At 42.6% G+C, this 18,513-nt stretch overlaps 1 protein-coding gene across 1 annotated transcript in view; it reads left to right on the top strand.

Moving 5' to 3' along the window:
• The first annotated feature begins 1,727 nt into the window (after positions 1-1,727).
• rrp9 (ribosomal RNA processing 9, U3 small nucleolar RNA binding protein) overlaps positions 1,728-18,513 on the top strand; it is a 53,724-nt gene continuing 36,938 nt past the window's right edge. The window contains exons 1-7 of the mRNA XM_059944546.1: positions 1,728-1,866; positions 5,658-5,740; positions 13,609-13,715; positions 14,546-14,613; positions 16,544-16,585; positions 17,375-17,501; positions 17,879-18,003. Of these exons, the coding sequence (XP_059800529.1) occupies positions 1,795-1,866; positions 5,658-5,740; positions 13,609-13,715; positions 14,546-14,613; positions 16,544-16,585; positions 17,375-17,501; positions 17,879-18,003 (624 nt within the window). The 5' untranslated portion in view covers positions 1,728-1,794. The remainder of the gene's footprint in view (positions 1,867-5,657; positions 5,741-13,608; positions 13,716-14,545; positions 14,614-16,543; positions 16,586-17,374; positions 17,502-17,878; positions 18,004-18,513) is intronic.

Genomic DNA, 18,513 nt, shown 5'->3' with positions numbered 1-18,513 from the left:
CATAAAAAAAGCTGAGCAAACGTGTTGGATAAGTCAGCTTTGGAGATAACAAGTGGATTGTGGCAGTGTCTGCAGCAGATACACTGAGGACGAGGTGGCCAACTTTAGAGTGTTCAGCTCTAGAAGAAGCCTGAAATGCTTCAAGGTGAGAGTGAAAGAATCTTTAAAAGCATATCACGTATTCATGAACATTTTCATCTAAATATAACAATCTCACTTTCTAATCCTCTTAAGTAACTACAATAAGGTCACTTGGCCATCACGTTCATCTAGTCTGACAATATGCTCTGACAATCCAATTCTTTGGGTTGACTTGGTCTGTTCTCTCCCACTTTTCCTATATAACCACAGGATGGGATATTACCATCAACCAATTTCCAATAGAAATATGGACAGATGGCATAAAGAAAAGATATTGAAAATCTTTTTGAAAGGTGCCACAACAACCACCACCTTTCATTCAACATCAGCAAAATCAAAAGGCAGAATCAAAATGCTGATTATTAACAACACAAGGAAGATAACCGAGGCCCATGCACCAGCCCACGTTAGGGGATTGAAAGTGGAGAGTGTCAGTAACTTTAAATTTCTTGGTGTCATCATATGAAAGAATCTATCCCTCGACCAGACATAATTGCCATCACAAAGGCAGCACGACATATCTGCTTTCTTAGAAACTTGCATAGATGCGGCATGACTAAGATTTTGATAAACTTCTATAGATGCACAGTGAAGCGTATCCTGACTGGTTGCATCATGGCCTGGTATGGAAACACTAATACCCAAGAACAGAAAAGCCTACAAAATGATGGATACAGCCCTCCCCATGATTTCAGCACATCTACAAAGTATGCTGCCACAAGGTAATGGCATCCATCATCAAGGACCTTTACCATCCAGGCTCACTCCTCACTGCTGCCATCAGGAAGGAGGCACTGGAGCCTTAGGTCCTACACCACCAAGTTCAGGAACAGTTATTAAGCTTCAAACATTGAGCTCCTGAACCAGAATGGATAACTTAACTGATTCTGTGCCATACAGACTCATTTTCAAGGACTCTACAACTCACGTTGACAGTATTATTATTTTATGCACATTGGCTGATTGTCAGTTTTTGTATGCATTTTTCATTGATTTGATTGCTCTACTGTGAAGACCTGCAAGAAAACAAATCACAGTATAGTATATGGTGATAATAAATTCACTTTGAACTTTGCTTTCAAGTATCTCAATATTAACCCTCTCCAGTGCTGTCTACCTAAGTAGGATAGGGAAAAGATAGAAGATTCAGCTGCATTGAAAGAAAACTAGAAGGAATGATTTGACCCTCAAACATGCTACATTTAAGTAGATTAAAGCCGATCCAATTTTGGCTTCAACACTACCTTGCTTTCCCTATTATTCTTGACTCACTGGTAATTAACTTTCTTCATAAAAAAAATTCAATGAATCATTCGTGATATATTAACAAAACAAAAAAAGCAAAAAGAATCAAAGTAGGAAAAGAAAAGCTACATTTTAAAAAGAGAAAATGGAACCAAAATACCCCCACTCAACATTTTTTTAAAAAAACTTAATCACGGAACTATTGCTACAAACGTGCACTCGTGGGACCTATATACTGCGGCACCAACTTCCATAATAGCCAAAACACCGGTCTAACAAGATTGGCACTCGTAGTAACCAATAACTACTAAGGATCTGGGAAAAAGCGACCACCCGTTGGCTAGGGTGTTTTGAGGGCGGGTAAAAGGAAATCGGGTTAGATTGACCCGTTTGGTGATTGAGGGGAAGATGGTGATGGAGAACGACTCGTTTTTTATTCGTAAAAAGAAGACGAGTGAAGCCAGAGGCAAGAAGAGGAAGGTGAGGAGGGCGAGTCGGAACTCGGGGTTTGATCGTACCGCACTGGCGGCTGGCGGTTTTCCAGTTCTGGCGAGGCGCAGGGTAGCAAATCCGACACGTGGGTAGAACCGGTGGCGAGCTGAGGGGAGGCCCAGGTCGGGTAGGCTGCTGGAGAGGGGTAGAATGATAAATAGAAGCAGCTGGAACTATACGCTGACCGGGCAACGTCTGTGGAAAGGGGCTATTCCAGTGCGAAGACCTTTCAGATTGTCCCGGATAAAGATTTTCAGTTTGAAGCGTTGCCTTTGTGGCCCCGGCCACAATACTACCTGATTATCTGCGTAATTATCATGCTGCTGTCTGTGTGATTATCCTGTTACAATTCCTACATTACAAGACTTTGGTATTGCAATTCAAAATGTGCTGTCTTTTTCTCAAGATTGAGTAGTCCTCAGTAGGGGGCATAGCTTTAAGGTGATAGTTTTATTAGAAACCTGGGGGCAACATTTTCACTCAGATGTTTATGCATACGTAATCAGTTTTCATTACAAATAGCGTACGAATATTAGCAACATTTATATAACGTTAACCCTGGTTCTAAACTCAGGAGAAATATCCCCCCTGTCAGAATTTTATAAGTGTCAATGATATCTCCTTTCATTCTTCTAACTCCTAGTCTACTCAGTCCCTCCTCGTAATGCATGCACACACAGAAGATAGACGTTTTAAAAAAGGTGATGACAGCGTTAACTATTCCTGTTCTTACATTAACATGTTCTCACATCAATGTGTCTGTTCTTTGCCTTCTCCATTTACACAATGAAGTAAAACAAACTGGAAGAACTGTTCATTCCACTACCTACAAGCCAATGCTGTGAGCGTTGTTTTATCTACTTTTAGGTAACCCTCACCTCCTGTGTTTCTTACTCATTTCCATTAGTCCAGCTGGTCCTTTCTCCCTTAATCCACCTTCCCTATTTCCATCTGCTCATCATCACACACCTATCCATCTAGCTGACCCCCCTCTGTCCTTTCTCCTGTCTGCTCATCATCCTTTACTTCTGTATGGTTCCAGCCTCTGTCTCTACTCCCCCCCCCACAACCTGGCTCCACTTGTCCATCATCTCCCACCTCCCCTGGTTACACCCTATCACCCACCAGATACTATATTAGAACTCTGGCTCTCCCTTTGTCACCTGGCTCCATCTCTCCATCATACCCCACCTTACCTGTTTGTACACATCACCTACAAGCCCATCTTGCCCTACATTCTCACCACTTTGTACTGAGAGTACAAAGATCACTTCCGCACTCTGATCTGCCTGAGATATCAATTGTCCTGTTAGCTCCCCGAGATACTGCTCAGCCTTCCGTCAGGTTTAAGAAAGTGATTTGCCATCACTCTCTCAGTGAATAGGCTAGACATTAAATCCCAGACCTGCCAATATTTCCTACATACCTGTTGAACATATTGAGGGAAGTAGTCATCTTGAGTCCTCAAGAAAATAATGCATAAGAAATGAGAAACAAAGTAACTTAGAGTTGTATAATGGGAATAAAAATGGAGATGAAAGGCAGCACATGTTTGCTGTCCATGTGATGATTGATTCACTTGACTAATGTCTGGTGTGTGGAAACACAACAGCAAGAAAACTTCTGCAAACCTGGGGCTGCTTTTGATTAAGTTAGCTTTTGTTAGATTAGATTTTATTTGTCACACAGACATCAAAACAAACAGTGAAATGTGTTGTTTGTGTAAAAGACCAACAAAGGATGGACTGGGGGCAGCCCACAAGTGTTGCCATGTTTCTGGCGTCAGCCCTAACCTGTCCACCTTTGGAGTGTGAGAGGGAACGGGGTGCCCAGAGGAAATCCATGTTACAGACAGTGCTGGGAATTGCATTCCGATTGCTGGCGCTGTAAAGCGCTACCCTAACTACCACCCTTTGATACGTGTTTTACTGTTAATGCAGGGATATTGAAGATTTCTTACTAAGTCAGCATCGAGAACAGGATTAATGATGTTAAGTCCATAAGCAGTTTGCCTCACCAAACTGAGCAGTGAGCTGCCTGTCGTTGCCTGCAGCATGTTCCCAAAGCCAGCCCTTGATCAGCAAGGTCCCTGAGCTTAACTACCAGAATCACTCCTAACAGCTGTGGCCCCAGGGTTACTGGCGATCAGTGTTCAGACTGATGGTTGTGGATTTCTGTAATACTGAAAAACAGTTTAAAAAAAACTTTAATACTGAGATTAATTAGTACTTTTCTAAATAAAAATGGTTTAAAATTTAAGCACTTCAACTCTCGAAAACAACAGAAAAATGTTAATTCAATCAAATAAATAAATTATCTGAAACTTGCTTCCACCTCTGGGTTTGTTTCCCAGCTTTCTGTGTGTAACATCTGAAAAACAGACCTGTAGGTAATTCAGACAGTCAGGGGTGTTATCAGAATTAGTGATTGAAATGGAAGCCATCAGAAAAGATTTATGAATAACTTATATAGCTCACTAAAGAAAAGGAGAGGACAAAATATGTGAATAGAATCCTCACCTAGATTTAGATTGCTGCAGAGACTGAAGAGGAAAGCCAATCTGGATTAGTGTGTGTCTGTTGTAATTTCAAACTCCCTGTGTTTAGGTTAGGGAGAAAATGAGGATCACCCTTTAAAACAGTCGTCCTTGCTGTAGGTTTTGGGTAAGTTTGCATATCTGGGAGAATATGTGGGATTTGTGATTGGAGCTTACTAATATGAGGTTGTGATTCTGCTGCCAGTAAATGGAAGTGGGCACTCTCCACTCTCTTTTGAAAAAACTTCCCTCTGATACCCCCCCCCATAATTTATTCCAGTCATCTTAAAATAATGCTCCCTTATATTAGCCATTTCCACTCAACTTATGGCTATCCACTCAATCTATGCCTCTTATCTTGTGCACATCTATCAAGTTCAAAGTAAAAGTTATTATAAGAGTACATACATGTCACCACATACAACCTTGAGGTTCTTTTACAGTGGGCATACTTAGCAAATCTAAAGAACAGTAACTGTAACCAGGAGCTGTAAACATCAGGAACTAAACTGTAAATGAACTGCAAATGCAGATATAAACAAATAGCAATAAATAACCAGCATGAAATAACAAGATAAGAGAGTTCTTAAATTAGTGTAGTTATCCCCTTTGATTCAAGAGCCTGATGGTTGAGGGGTGGTAACTGATCTTCAACCTGGTGGTGTGAGTCCTGAGGCACCTGTACCTTCTACCTGATGGCAGCAGTGAGAAGTGCATGGTCTGGGTGGTGAGGATCTTTGATGATGGATGCTGCTTTTCTACAGCAATGTTTCATGTGGATGTGCTCAATGGTTGGGAAGGTTTTACCCATGATATACTGGGCTGAATCCACTACCTTTTGTAGGATGTTGGTGTTCCCATACCAGGCCACCTATCGACCTCCTTCGCTCCGGACAGAAAAGCCATTGCTCATGCAACCTCACCTCATAAGACATGCTCTCAAATCTAGCCAACATCCTGGTAATTTTCCTGGACACCCTCTCCAAACCTTCCACATGAACACAGTATTCCAAGCTGAGGTTCAATATGGACTATTCAACTTATGGATCTCACTGGAATTCCAGATTAACACTAATCAAGGAGCTGAGAGGCAGGACTGCAGAATGATGCTGCTGTCCTGCTAACCTGTTGTTGAGGTACTGATCTTGGCCAGATGGTTGTGTAGAAGGAATACTGGCACTTCCTCACGGAGGCGCTAGTTCTTCTGACAAGTGTAAAGTCCTATTTTGTATTCGATTTACAGGCAGAAGATGGCAAAGATAAGGTTCGCAAGAAATTTGACACAGCTCTGAATGAAGAAATTTCCAGTGACTCGGAGACTGAAAGGTAACCCAAGTGTTCACGCTAGTTTGTGCTATTTGGTACTAAGAGTCATTGGTCGTTGTGGTTCTCGACCTGAGAGAGTGAAGTGAAGCTTACAGGTTGCAGGTACTGGAACAATTTCCATCAAACCTGCCCATGCCTACTTGAAGCCGTAGAGCTCCATTCCATTCTGCCACCCCAACTGCCCAGCTTGCCCTTCCTGCTCTCTAAGCTACTCTGAAGAAGTTTGCTCTACAGCATGAGTTGTAAGATTGGGATTCAATTTCTGCGTCTGTCTGGAAAGAGTTTGTCCATTCTCCTTGTGACTGTGTGGGTTTCCTTCAGATGCTCTGGTTTCCTCCCACAATCCAGAAAGGCATGGGTCAGGATTAATAAGTTGTGGGCATGCTATTCTGGCACTGGGAGTGTGGCTCAACATAATGCTTGCTGATTTGATCTGGTGTCATTGACACACTTCCCTCTGTTTCAGTGTATGTGTGTATTAATGATAGAAGGGTGTGACCTCACTGCAGATCTTGTATTAGGCACACACATCCTGAAATATCTCGTTGTGATAATACTTTCTTGTCAAGGGTTCAAGAGATCTAATAATAGTCAACACACACAAAATGCTGGTGGAACGCAGCAGGCCAGGCAGCATCTATAGGGAGAAACACTGTCAACATTTCGGTCCGAGACCCTTCGTCAGGACTAACTGAAAGGAAAGATAGTAAGAGATTTGAAAGTAGGAGGGGGAGGGGAAAATGTGGAATGATAGGGTGGGGTGAAGCTGAGAACCAGAAAGGTGATTGGCACAAAAGGAATACAGAGCTGGAGAAGGGAATCATGTGATCATGGGACGGGAGGCCTAGGGAGAAGGAAAAGGGGTGGGGAGCACTAGAGGGAGATGGAGAACGGGCAGAGTGATGAGCAGAAAGAGAGGAGAAAAAGGAGGGAAAAAAATAAGTATATCAGGGATGGGGTAAGAAAGGGAGGAGGGGCATTAATGGAAGTTAAAGAAGTCAATGTTTATGCCCTCAGGTTGGAGGCTACCCAGCCGGTATATAAGGTGTTCCTATCTATAATAATACAGTGTAATGATCATAGTTTTCCTGTGGTTCTAGCATTTTGAACGAAGCTCTGCACATTTAGTTTGTCACAGCCTGACTCCATTCTTGGGTGGTGTGAGTACGCGCATCACTTCAGTTGTGATTTTTCACTGAAGTGGGTGCAGAGGAGATTTATGAAGATCGAGGGTCGTTGGGATAGTCATGGAGAGATTAAACACAGTACAAAGTCTTGCCAACCACCAAACATCCATTTTATAGCCAATTCTACCGTAACACATTTTTATTCTCACATTGATCAGGTTGCCTCTTTTCTGCCCTCCTCCCCTCCAGATTTTACCACTCATTTGCACACTTGGGGCAATTCATGGTGGGTAACTAAGTTCCAAACGTGCGAGTCTGAGATAGGGAGGGGAACTGGGAGAACATCTGTGTCCTGTTAGCTGTGCCACTTATGCTGCCCTCCCTTTGGAACAGGACACAGGGGAAGCAATTGAGTACAAGGTACTCCAAATTCGGCCTTAGCAAATTCTTATATAACTCCAATATAATACTCAACTCCTGTGCTCGATAATCTGAGAGGTAACTTGATGGAGATGTATAAGGTAAGAGGCATAGATAAGAGTGGCCAGGCGCCAACCTTTTCCCAGGGTGGAAGTGGCTAGGTGATTGGAAGGAAGTTGTTTTTAACGTAGAGTGGTGGGTGGATGTGGTGCACAAACAGGGTTGTGGTAGGGGCAGATACTTTAGGGACATTTAGGATGCTCTGAGATAGGGACAGGAATAGAAGCAAAATGCGAGATGCTACATGTGAGGGAAGGGTTAGATTGATCTTGGAAATAGGTATAAATGTTAGAAACATAGAAAACCTACAGCACAATACAGGCCCTGGGCCTGACAAAGCTGTGCCAAACAGGTCCTTAACTGAGAAATTACCTAGCGTTACCCATAGCCCTCTATTTTACTGAGCTCCACCTGCCTGTCCAGGAGTCTCTTAAAAGACCCAACGTTGTGCTGAAGGGCTGGTACTGTGATGTTCTGTTTTGTACTAAGGAGGAGCTAAGTTACTCAAACCTACTTCACTTAACAGAGCGGTCTAAAACAGGGGTGGGCCGTAGTTTGCCCATGCCCGGTCTAAAACCAAGGGCATAATTTTAAAATACATGGTGGAAGAATTAGAATGGAAGTAATGGAACATTTTATCATCTAGAGTGTGGTAGGTATCTGAACCGTGCTGTGTAAAAGGGTGGTGCCAGAGACCCTTAATATCTTTAAATAGTATTTGTATGAGTAATTGAAGAGTTGCTACTTGCAGGGGAAGCTCTGTGCTGGAACGTGGGATGAGACTGGTGGCTCTTTTAACTCGCATAGACACAATGGACAGGGTGGTCTTTTCTCTGATTCTGTGATTCCAGCTATCTGCAGAAGGATGCATATGTTTCATTTGGAGTGGCTGTGATGTGTCCTAGCCCAGTGGCAAAGCATGTACTACCGGGCCGTGAGGAAATGATATGAGCCAGCTGCACTTTTCCTCATTCCCTGTCACGCCCACTGTTGAACTTGAATGCACTTGAGGTCATCAGTCACCTAAACGCAGTGATACCCTCACGCCAGGGATCACCGGTTGGCCTCGGGAAACCAGCCGCCTCAGGCAGCTGGCAAGAAGTGCAGTTGCTACTGGCCTGGAGCACGGACAGATGGGCTCTAAACCTGTTTAACACACCAAATGTTCGTGAGGAACCCGGTGCTAAAATATTCGCAGACGACCTAACTCAGGCTCAGGGTTTCGTAAGCAGCAGAGCAGCTACCTCGCTGCGATCTACTGAGAGTCATCCCTCGAGCCTCTGGACTGCGACTGCCACGGCCCTGACCTTGTCCTCTCACCCCACCCACGACCAGCCGCACCTGGCCAAGGAAACTGGTGGCAGACGGGCGGGAGGCTGGAGTTCGGGCTCGGAGGCTGCCTAATGAGGTAATGAAGCACTCAAAACTGCTTCAGTACCTTGAGTCCAAGCACCCTGCACGTAAAGACAAATCCGTTGAGTTTTTTGAATGAAAAAAACATGAACAAGCGGGACAGAAGCAAATGCTGAGAGCCACGAAAACTAAATTGCGGAATAGACTGGACATAAGGAACCCCTTTCGAGTATCGATGTCTCCCATCACCTCTTGATGGGATCGTCTTGTTGCAGGGAAACAAGCCCAGGGCTCCCACTGATTCAGCGACATTGGTGTTTTGCAATGACGTTCATATGTTCACACAAGGAAAATAAGTGCTGAATGTTTAATATCCAAACGTTACTTAAAACATTATGATGCTATTGACATAAGTGAGTTATAATTGACTTATCAGTATATTCATGTGAGGAAAATATGTGCTGTGTGTTTAATATTAAATTCGTTAGATAAACCCTTTTAGAAACGAAATTGAGTGTAGTAGCCACTTATAAGTGACTTATAGTTGACTTATCACCTATATTCCAGTCGTGATTAATAGCCTCACCCCCCCCCCCCCCCGTCTGCCGTTCTGCAAGAATATTGTCGATATTAAACTGGTCCGCGGTGCAAAAAAGGTTGGGGACCCCTGTCCTAGCCATCCCCTGCATTTGTGAGTGATTTGCCAGGCTTGCAGTGGTGAGTGATTAGTATTATTGACATGCCATTGGCACCATTCAGAACAAGAAGTTTTTGTTCACTTGGGCATATCTAATTATATTTCCTAATTGTCTTGCAAGCAGGGTTCTTAAACTCGTTAGGATCAGTCTGAAGGAAACGTTAGATAAGCTGTGATTGTTCTCTTCGGAAAAGAGGAGTTTGAGTGAAGATTTAAATTAATTGTTTAAAATTGTGAGCCATCCGGCTTAATGCTCTGTAATGTACAGGATGTTCTCTTGCTTCACGATGGTTGAAAGTTAAAACTTTCTATTGGCAGGCCCATTAACAACAGAAGTCCTTGATCATATGTCTATATCAGACACTTCCCAGCAAGTGGCTACTAAATGAAATCAGGACCAGCTTCATTATTCCTCTATCCTGTCCCATCTTGAAGGTTCTAAAGCTAAGATAATCTGGTTTAGTATCACTGCCTTGTATGACACGAAGCTTCCAGTAGAAGTGGTAGAGGCAGGTTTGGTATTGTCATTTAAAGTAAAATTGGATAGGTATATGGACAGGAAAGGAATGGAGGGTTATGGGCTGAGTGCGGGTCAGTGGGACTAGGTGAGAGTAAGCATTTGGCACGGACTAGAAGGGTCGAGATGGCCTGTTTCCCTGCTGTAATTGTTATATGGTTAAGTTTGTTGTTTTGAGGCAGCAATACAGTGCAAATACATAAATTTGCAGAATAGTATATAAGAAAGGGAATAATGAAGTAGTTTTCACGGACCATTCAGATATCTGCTGGAGGGGAAGAAGCTGTTCCTGAATTCTGGCTGCTGTCCCCTCTCCCTGATAGTAATGAGAAGAGGGTATATCCAAGATGCTGACTGTACATAGTGATGGATGCCCCCACCGTTCCCTCTGAGCTGCGTTGGTGCGCAGCCAGAGTAAATACAGATGAGAAAAGGTTTATGAAATGTGAACAATTTTCTTTGTACTTTAATTTATTATACCCTTCAATTAATAAAATCAAAACCATGTGATTTTTCAACTTTCATTCTAAATATTCATAGTATGAATATTTAGAATGAATCACAGTCACATATTTAGTATGGAAAAAAACACTTAGTGTCACACAGTTTTCAGGCTGTGTAAACTTCTACTGCTCCAAGCAATGGTTGGTTTGCTCAGCTGTAAAAAGAAAATAGACAGAATGTTGGGTGCCATCTTTTTAAAGCACTGCCTCTTGGAGATGTTCGGAATGGTGGGGAAGGTTCTTTGTTTATTTAGAGACACAGCACAGAAATGACCCCTTCCAACCCAACAACCCTTGTGCCCTATACCAATGGCATCCATATAATCAATTAACCTACTAACCCAGGCATGGGCAAACTACGGCCCGCGGGCCATATGCGGCCCGTTAAGCTTTTTAATCCGGCCCGCAGAACTTGATGAAATTATATTAATAAACCTTGTTAACTTTTTTTTCCCCGCAATTCTGGCGTTTTCCCAATAGATGACGCACTCTATATACATTGACCTTTGTTGAGGTGCAGCGTATTACTCCACATTTGCGCTTTACTCTTTGTTCGGCTCGACCTATTTGTGTGAACAGGCGTTCAGCGTCATGAACATCAACAAAGCCAGCCACAGATCCAAGTTAACTGACCAACACCTCAGATCCATCCTGAGAATCGCCACAACAAAACTAAATCCAGACTTTGATGCGCTGGCTAAAAAGGGAGACCAACAACACTGTTCCCACTGAAATTAAAAATAAGTTTCTTCGTTGTGTTATGTAAAAAATGCATTTGAAAATATTTTTTTCAATAAGCCTTACATGTTACATGTCATTTCTGTTAAGTGATGGACATGAGTAGTGCGCAGGTGCACATACGTTCTCAAAATAAAAAATGCGCTCCAGATCAAATAACGGGCTCCGCATACTGGCGCGCTGTCAGTGTTCTGTCTTTGTGCGGGTCGTTGTTGAGTTTTGGCACAGGGGACAATTGAATAAGAAGGAGCAGGACAAGTAGGCCTGCATCTCCTACCGTTTTTGAAATAAAGACAGTCAGGAGGAGAGTGATGATGATAATATCTTGAAGGATAACAGAATTTTCAGTGCTTTAAAATAATAACTGTTACTATTAAAAAAAGCTGTATTTTATTCATTTAATTTTCAGTGTTTTAAAAGTCACTTCAATAAATAGCTAAATACCATGGGACTTCAAAGACAGATATTTTGTTGTAATGCATTTGTTCATTTTCAATTGAAATTAAAGCATATGTTTTCTACATATCCCATGATATTTTATTTTCTCTTATGAGGTGTATTACCAAAACACTTCGTCCATCTGCTCCTGGTCCGGCCCCCCTGTCAAATTTTAGAGCCCTTTGTGGCCCTCAAGTCAAAAGGTTTGCCCACCCCTGTACTAACCTGTACACCTTTGGAATGTGGGCAGAAACTGAAGCACCTGGACAAAGCCCATGGAGAATGTATAAACTCCATGCAGACAGTGGTGGAATTGCACCTGAGTTGCTGCCACTGTAATAGTGTTATACAGCCATGATACTGAGCCCATGGAGTTGGCTGGGTCTACAACCCTCTGAAGTCTCGTTTGATCCTGTACCTTAGAGGTTCCATTCCAGGCTGTCGTGTAAACTGTGTACAATATCTCAGCTGTAACATATCTCTTCATGTAGATTTGCCGCCTTCGTGATTGACCCAGGACAGATTTTCTGGCTGTTGACATCCAGGAACTTAAACCTACTCACTCTTTCCACCTCAATGAGGTCTGGTGCACTTTCTCCCAACTTCCTCTTCCTGAAGTCTGCAATCAATTCCTTGGCCTTTCTCATGTTAAGTGCAAGGCTGTTGTGACACAGCTGATCTCTCACGTTTGTATGCCTCCTTGTCACCATCTGAGATTTTGCCAAAGTGGTGTTTGTGAATTTGCAAATGGCAATTGAGCTGTGCTTAGCCACACAGTCACAAGTGTAGAGTTGAGTAATGGGCACATCCTTGAGGTATGCCTATGTTGATTGTTGGTGAAAAGAGCTGTTGTCTCTGATATGTACTGATTGTGGTCTCCCAATGCAGAAGTCAAGGATCTAGTTGAAGAGGGAGGTGCAGAAACTCAGTTTTCAAAGCGTGTTGATTAATACTGAGGGGAATTACTGTATTGGTAAACAGCAGCTTGATGTATATTTTGCTGCTCTCTAGGTGCACAGCAGAGAACCAGTGTAGATCTGTTGTGGCAGTAGGCAAGTTGCACCAGGTCTAGGTCCTTTCTTGGGCATGTGATAGTGCTAACCAGTCTCTTGAAGCATTTCATTACATTGGATGTAAGTGGTAACGATCAATAGTCATTAAGGCATCCTCCTCCTCTTGGTCTCTGGCATGATTGCAGCCCTTTTGAAGCATGCAGGCCATAGTAGTGAGAGGTGGAAGTATCGATCTTTGAACAATCCAGCCAGTTGGTTGGTTCAGGTTTTTAATAGCCAGTCAAGTCCCTCTATGTAGACCAGTACAGCACAGGAACAAGCCTATGAAATTGTGCCAAATTAATTAAGCTAGTAATCAAAACACTTAATTGAACTGATCCCGTCCTAAGCAACTTTATCGTATTTACCTCCAAAACTATCCCTGGCAGTGTGTATTCCAGGTCTGCTGTGTTTTTTAATATTGTATTTACCCTCTTTCACCTTAATACATGTAATCTAGTGGTAGATATTTCACATCTAAGATACTGACACTCTAATCATGCATCTCAATTTTAAACGTCTATCAGATCACCCCGCCTCTTGCGCTGCTTGAGAGAAAACAGCCCAAGTTTATCCAACCTTCCTTATGCCGTATGGCCTCTGATCCAGCAGGATCCTGATAAACCTTCTGCACCTTCTCCAATAAAGGAGCAGTGAGAATTGAAAGCAATAGTCCAGATGTAGTCTAATATAGAGTTTTATAAAGCTGCATCGTAACTTCTTGACTCTTGAAATCATTTCCTTGACTAGTAAAGGCAAGCATTCCATATACCACCTTTACGAACATATCAACCTGTGCAGTCATTCTCAGGGAACTATTTAGTTGTATCCATGGAACCCTCTGCTCATGGAGGCTCAACATTCAAGCTTGAAGCTTTTGGTATATTGGATTAGAACCCTTGTACTCAATTACACATTTTTCTTTTAAGGATAATACTAAAGATTGTTTAAATTCTCTGGCAGCATTGAGCACAAAAAGAAAGCTCCAGAGACGTTAGAGATAGAGGAAACGGCACAGGAGAAGAAGCTGCGACTTGCCAAGCTTTACTTGGAACAACTACGGCAAGAAGGTATGTTTTATGTTACCCTGTTTGCTACCATGGTGTAGACCTTGTAGCAATCCAAATGTGATCATGAGGTTACTTAATTGGAAGTGGTGAGAATAAAGCTTTGATAATCTGAAACTTATGGGCTGTTGTACCGGTCTAGCAGATTCACTGGGCGATTGGATGCCTCTGCTATTACTTTAGCGACTGCTCTTTTTCAATTTTTACACGAGAGTATAATAAATTTCCCCATATACCCACTAAGTTTAGAGAATGAGAGAAATGGAGCTAGATGAGTTTTGACTTCTGTGTTTCAACGTATCAAACAAACTGAGCTGTAAAAACACTCTGCATCCTGCCAAACCCTCCCAACATTTCTGGCATTTGGTGTTCCTGGCTCGGGTCATTCATTTGTCCCACATCCCATGTCACACACATGGCTGACTAACCCTCTATGTTCATGTCTGCAATTAACAAAGGCTTGTGTATGGATGAGTAAGACAGGCACCAAGTTTTTGCGATTTTGGAACATTTAGATACCAGAGTATTACTGTTTGTAGTTAATAACACAGGGTTTGGTTCTGGGCCCCTGTGCAAAGTTGCTGCAGTTCATTGGGTGTTAAACTGTTCTCCACTGTGCCTGTACTCGGGAATCTGAGAAAAAATGTTCCTGGTTCTTTCTTAGTAGAAAAAGTAGTTGAAATTTTCATCTGTGTAGCACTTGGTTTACTGCAGTTCTATTTCATTGCATTTTTGAATACAGTATGGGCGGACAGTGGGATTTGGAAGGTGAAGCTGACAGGTTTGTTTTGCTGCGTCCTCTGATTTGCCTTAATTTTTCTTGTTGCTTGCAGAAGAGGAGAAAGCGGAGGAGGAACAATTGGAGAGCGACCTTATTGGAGGAAGATTAGAGGAGGATGCGGTAAGAAATGCTTTTTTTTAAAGTAAAAAGAAGAAACTGAACATGATCGTAGTCCTTCCATCTACTGTTAGGAAAATGGAGGTCTCTCCCGTTTTGTGTTTGTTTTTCACGTAAATGCTTTTCCTGCTGTTGACCATTTGCTCAGAGTCGATAGTTTTTGATCTCAGTCCAGTGTACAAGTCTCACTCCCACCCCATTTCCCACTGTTCATTTGCAGCTTGTTCTCTTTCGCATACCTGTTAAAGGCACCACTTCCCTCCCCTCCCCCCCCCACCTCCCTCCAACCAGGTCTTTTACCCCTGCATTCACTAAGGGGTAATTTACTGTAGTAATCCAGTAATCCGATTTAAAGACGGACTCAGGAACGGAACTCATACATAACCCGGGGACTGCCTGTATATGGTTATAGTAAGAGTAAAAGGATAGCAAGAGACAAAATTGGTCCACTGGAAGATTGGAGTGCTAATCTGCGTCTGGAACCAAAAGAGTTTGGTGGGGTGGGGTCCTCTTAAGTTTTTTTTGTATCTGTATTGAGTCTGGAGTCTGGAGACGGACACAGTGCAGGGAGGTCATGAGTCCTATACAGATTGCAGAGGAGGAGCTGTTTGCTGCCTTGATGCAAATTAGGATAGGTACATTTCCACAGCCTGATAGGATGTTCCCTCAGATCCTGTGGGAGACTAGTGCAGAAATTTCAGTGGATCAAGCAGAGATACTTACAACATCTTTAACCACTGGTGAGGTGCCAGAGGTTTGGAGGTTAGCTAATGTTGCTCCATTGTTTAAGACTCTAAGAATAAGCCAGGAAATTATAGGCCAGTGAGTCTGACATCAGTAATGGGAAAGTTACTGGAAGTTATTCTAAGGGACTGGCTATATTTGGATAGTTAGCAACTGGTTAGGGATAGTCAGTATGGTTTTGTGCTTGGTAAGTTGTGTCTAACCAATCTTTTGAGGAGGTTACCAGGACAGTTGATAAAAGCTAGGCAGGGGATGTTGTCTACATGGACTTTAGCGAGGCATTTGACATGGTCCTGCATGGGAGGTTGGTTAAGAATTTTCTGTCATTTGGCATTCAAAATGAGGTAGTAAATTGGATTAGACATTGGTTTTGTGTAAGAAGTGATTGCTCCTCTGATTGTCAAAAGATAGAAAGAGTACAGAGAAAATTTGCAAGGTTGCTGCCGGGTCTTGAGGACCTGAAATATAGCGAAGGGTTGAATAGGTTAGGACTTTATTCCCCAGAGCATAGGGGGTTGAGGGGAGATTTGATAGAGGTGTACATAATTATGAGGGTTATAGCTAGGGTAAATGCTTTTTCTACTGGGGTTGGGTGAGACTACAACCAGAAGTCATGGGTTAAGGGAGAAAGGTAAATGTTTGAGGACAACGTGAGGGGGATCTTCTTCATTCAGAGGGTGTGAGAGTGTGGACTGAACTGCCAGCCCAAGTAGTGGATGCGGGTTAGATTTCAGCATTCAAGAGACAGGTGCATGGATGAGAGGCGTATGGTGGGTTGTGGTCAGCGTACAGGTCAATGTGACTAATGTTCTGGCACGGACTAGATGGGCTGAAGGGCCTGTTTCTGTGTTGTGTTCTTTGACTGTGTAGGAGGAAACCAGGGGAAGATGACATGGGTGTAGGGGAGACCACATTATTCCAGACAGCAGTCAAGGTCAGTTTTGAACCCAGCTCACTGGAGCTGTGAGGTGCAGCACTACCTGCTATGTCATGTTGCCACTTCGGTACTTATTTATAAAGGGTGAGCCTTCTCATGGATTGTATCAAATCCTTGTCAGAATGTTGATGTTAATACTTCTGAGTTGGTCCGGAGCCAGAGGGGGAAAGTTGCACTTAAAGTAAAGGCTCTTTTCAATGTGATTTGAGTTTTTTTATTTCCAGTGATACTGATTTGAATTGTTCTTTACAGCTGGAACAGAAGGGAAAACTAAAGCGACTTGTTGCCAAAGATGTGAGTAAAGGATTAAAGATCTCCAGATAGAAATTCATCACATAATGACCATGAGCAAAAGCCGAGTGTGAGTGTAAAACAGGGAAGCCTGTCCTGTTCTCCAAGCATTTTTCAGCAGTTTTTATCGGAACGCTGTCGGTACAGGTTCAATGATTCCTTGCACATAGTAGGTGTAACAAAACGTTAAATTTTCACAAATGAAACATTGTAACAGTTGGATTATTTAGCTTTGAGTATTTACACAAGGCTACTTTCCCTTCTAATGAAAATTAGAAATTGCAATGCAATCTCTCAAACATGTCATGCATTATTAATTTAAACAGACGTCTGCCTTTTGCACATCATCATGCATCTAACAGTGCAATGGAAAACTGTCAGTCACCAGATATACCTGCAAGGAGGGTCCATGTCACCCAAAGCAGAGAAATCCATTTGATTTATTCCCTTGCTACTAGGCTTGTTATTCCCTCCCTCCAGTGGGCATTATGGTACAGTAAAGGGCGTACTACACCAATTCCCATAAAGCTAAACAGCAGCAATGTCACAGGACTGCTATACTTCACTCCAATGTGTACATCTTAATTTGGAGATTTGTCATTCATGAAATCTGTATTAAAATGAGAAAATGCTGGAAACACTCAGCAGGTCTGGCAGCATCTGAAATATTTCTCTTTCCATAAATGTTGCCTGACCTGCCAAGTGTTTCCAGCATTTACTGTTTTTACTCCCCAGTTACATAGATTGTCTCTGTTTATGCTTTCAAAGTAACTGCACTGTTGTTTGTTTCAGTATCTTCCACCTGACACATCTGAAATTCGCCTGTTACGTGGTCACCAACTTGCTATCACATGCCTAGTTCTGTCTCCTGACGATAAACACATATTCTCAGCATCCAAAGATTGTTCCATCATTAAATGTAAGTTTTTGTAGTTCAATTATATGGATTTCTCAGCATCTGATACTGGGAACCTAGCTGAAATTTTATCAACAGTAAACTGGAGATGCTGAAAATCTTGAGGAACATACGAAATATTAGAGGAAGCAAGTCAGGTAGCATTATTAGAGGGAATGAACAGCTGATGCTTTGGGCTAAGACACTTCGTCGGGACCTAATGGAGGGTCCTGGCCCAAAACATCAGCTATTCATTTCCCTCCGCTGATGCTGCCTGACCTGCTGAGTTCCTCCAGCATCGAGTTTGAGCTCACTGTCTCCTTGTTACTGTTGCTACTAATATTTAAAATCTCTGGATTTAAAAGGCAGAACATGATACAGTATCTCAAACCTGATTTCAGGGGACATTGCCAGTGGTAAAAAGATCAACACAATCCGTGGCGGTGGCAAGGGAGCAGAAGATCAACATGTGAGGCACACAATGCACATTCTCTCCATGGCAATATCATCAGATGGCAAGTACTTGGTGAGTGACTTCCCTCTTCCTTGATAAGATAACATTAGATACTCTGGCTTGTACAGTGTTTTCCATTTCAAACAGAATTAAGAAAGGAGGAGAGTCATCTGCATTTAATATAAGGAGCAAGATGATGCCAGCAACATATTACAGGCAGTTCACAAAATTACTAGATACTCTCCTTCTGGAAATTGTACGGTCGTCTAACTTTCGATCAATTGCAGCCTGTAATTTCCCTATTAAGCGATGTATTTTTGAGCCAATTAAGTGATCTGGCAATTTTGTGATCTTCTGGGGGATTCTGGAGAGTGTGGTCATCACTGGGGTGTAAGCAGCATTGATTCCTGATGAGCGAACACAAACCTGTGGTTGGCTCCATTAGTCTGCACCAATTAAAGCGTCAAGTAAGACTAAAATCATCGAAGATGAGAGCTGACAGGTGTTCAGTATCATCTGCCCTGTGGTTTACCAGTTTCCCTCTCTTGCCTCTGCTGTTGGGCAGGAGGTGCAGGAGTCTTG

The sequence above is a fragment of the Hypanus sabinus genome, chromosome 19, assembly GCF_030144855.1.
Source record: "Hypanus sabinus isolate sHypSab1 chromosome 19, sHypSab1.hap1, whole genome shotgun sequence".
Classification (NCBI taxonomy): domain Eukaryota; kingdom Metazoa; phylum Chordata; class Chondrichthyes; order Myliobatiformes; family Dasyatidae; genus Hypanus; species Hypanus sabinus.
This window is presented reverse-complemented; position numbering and strand designations above follow the sequence as displayed.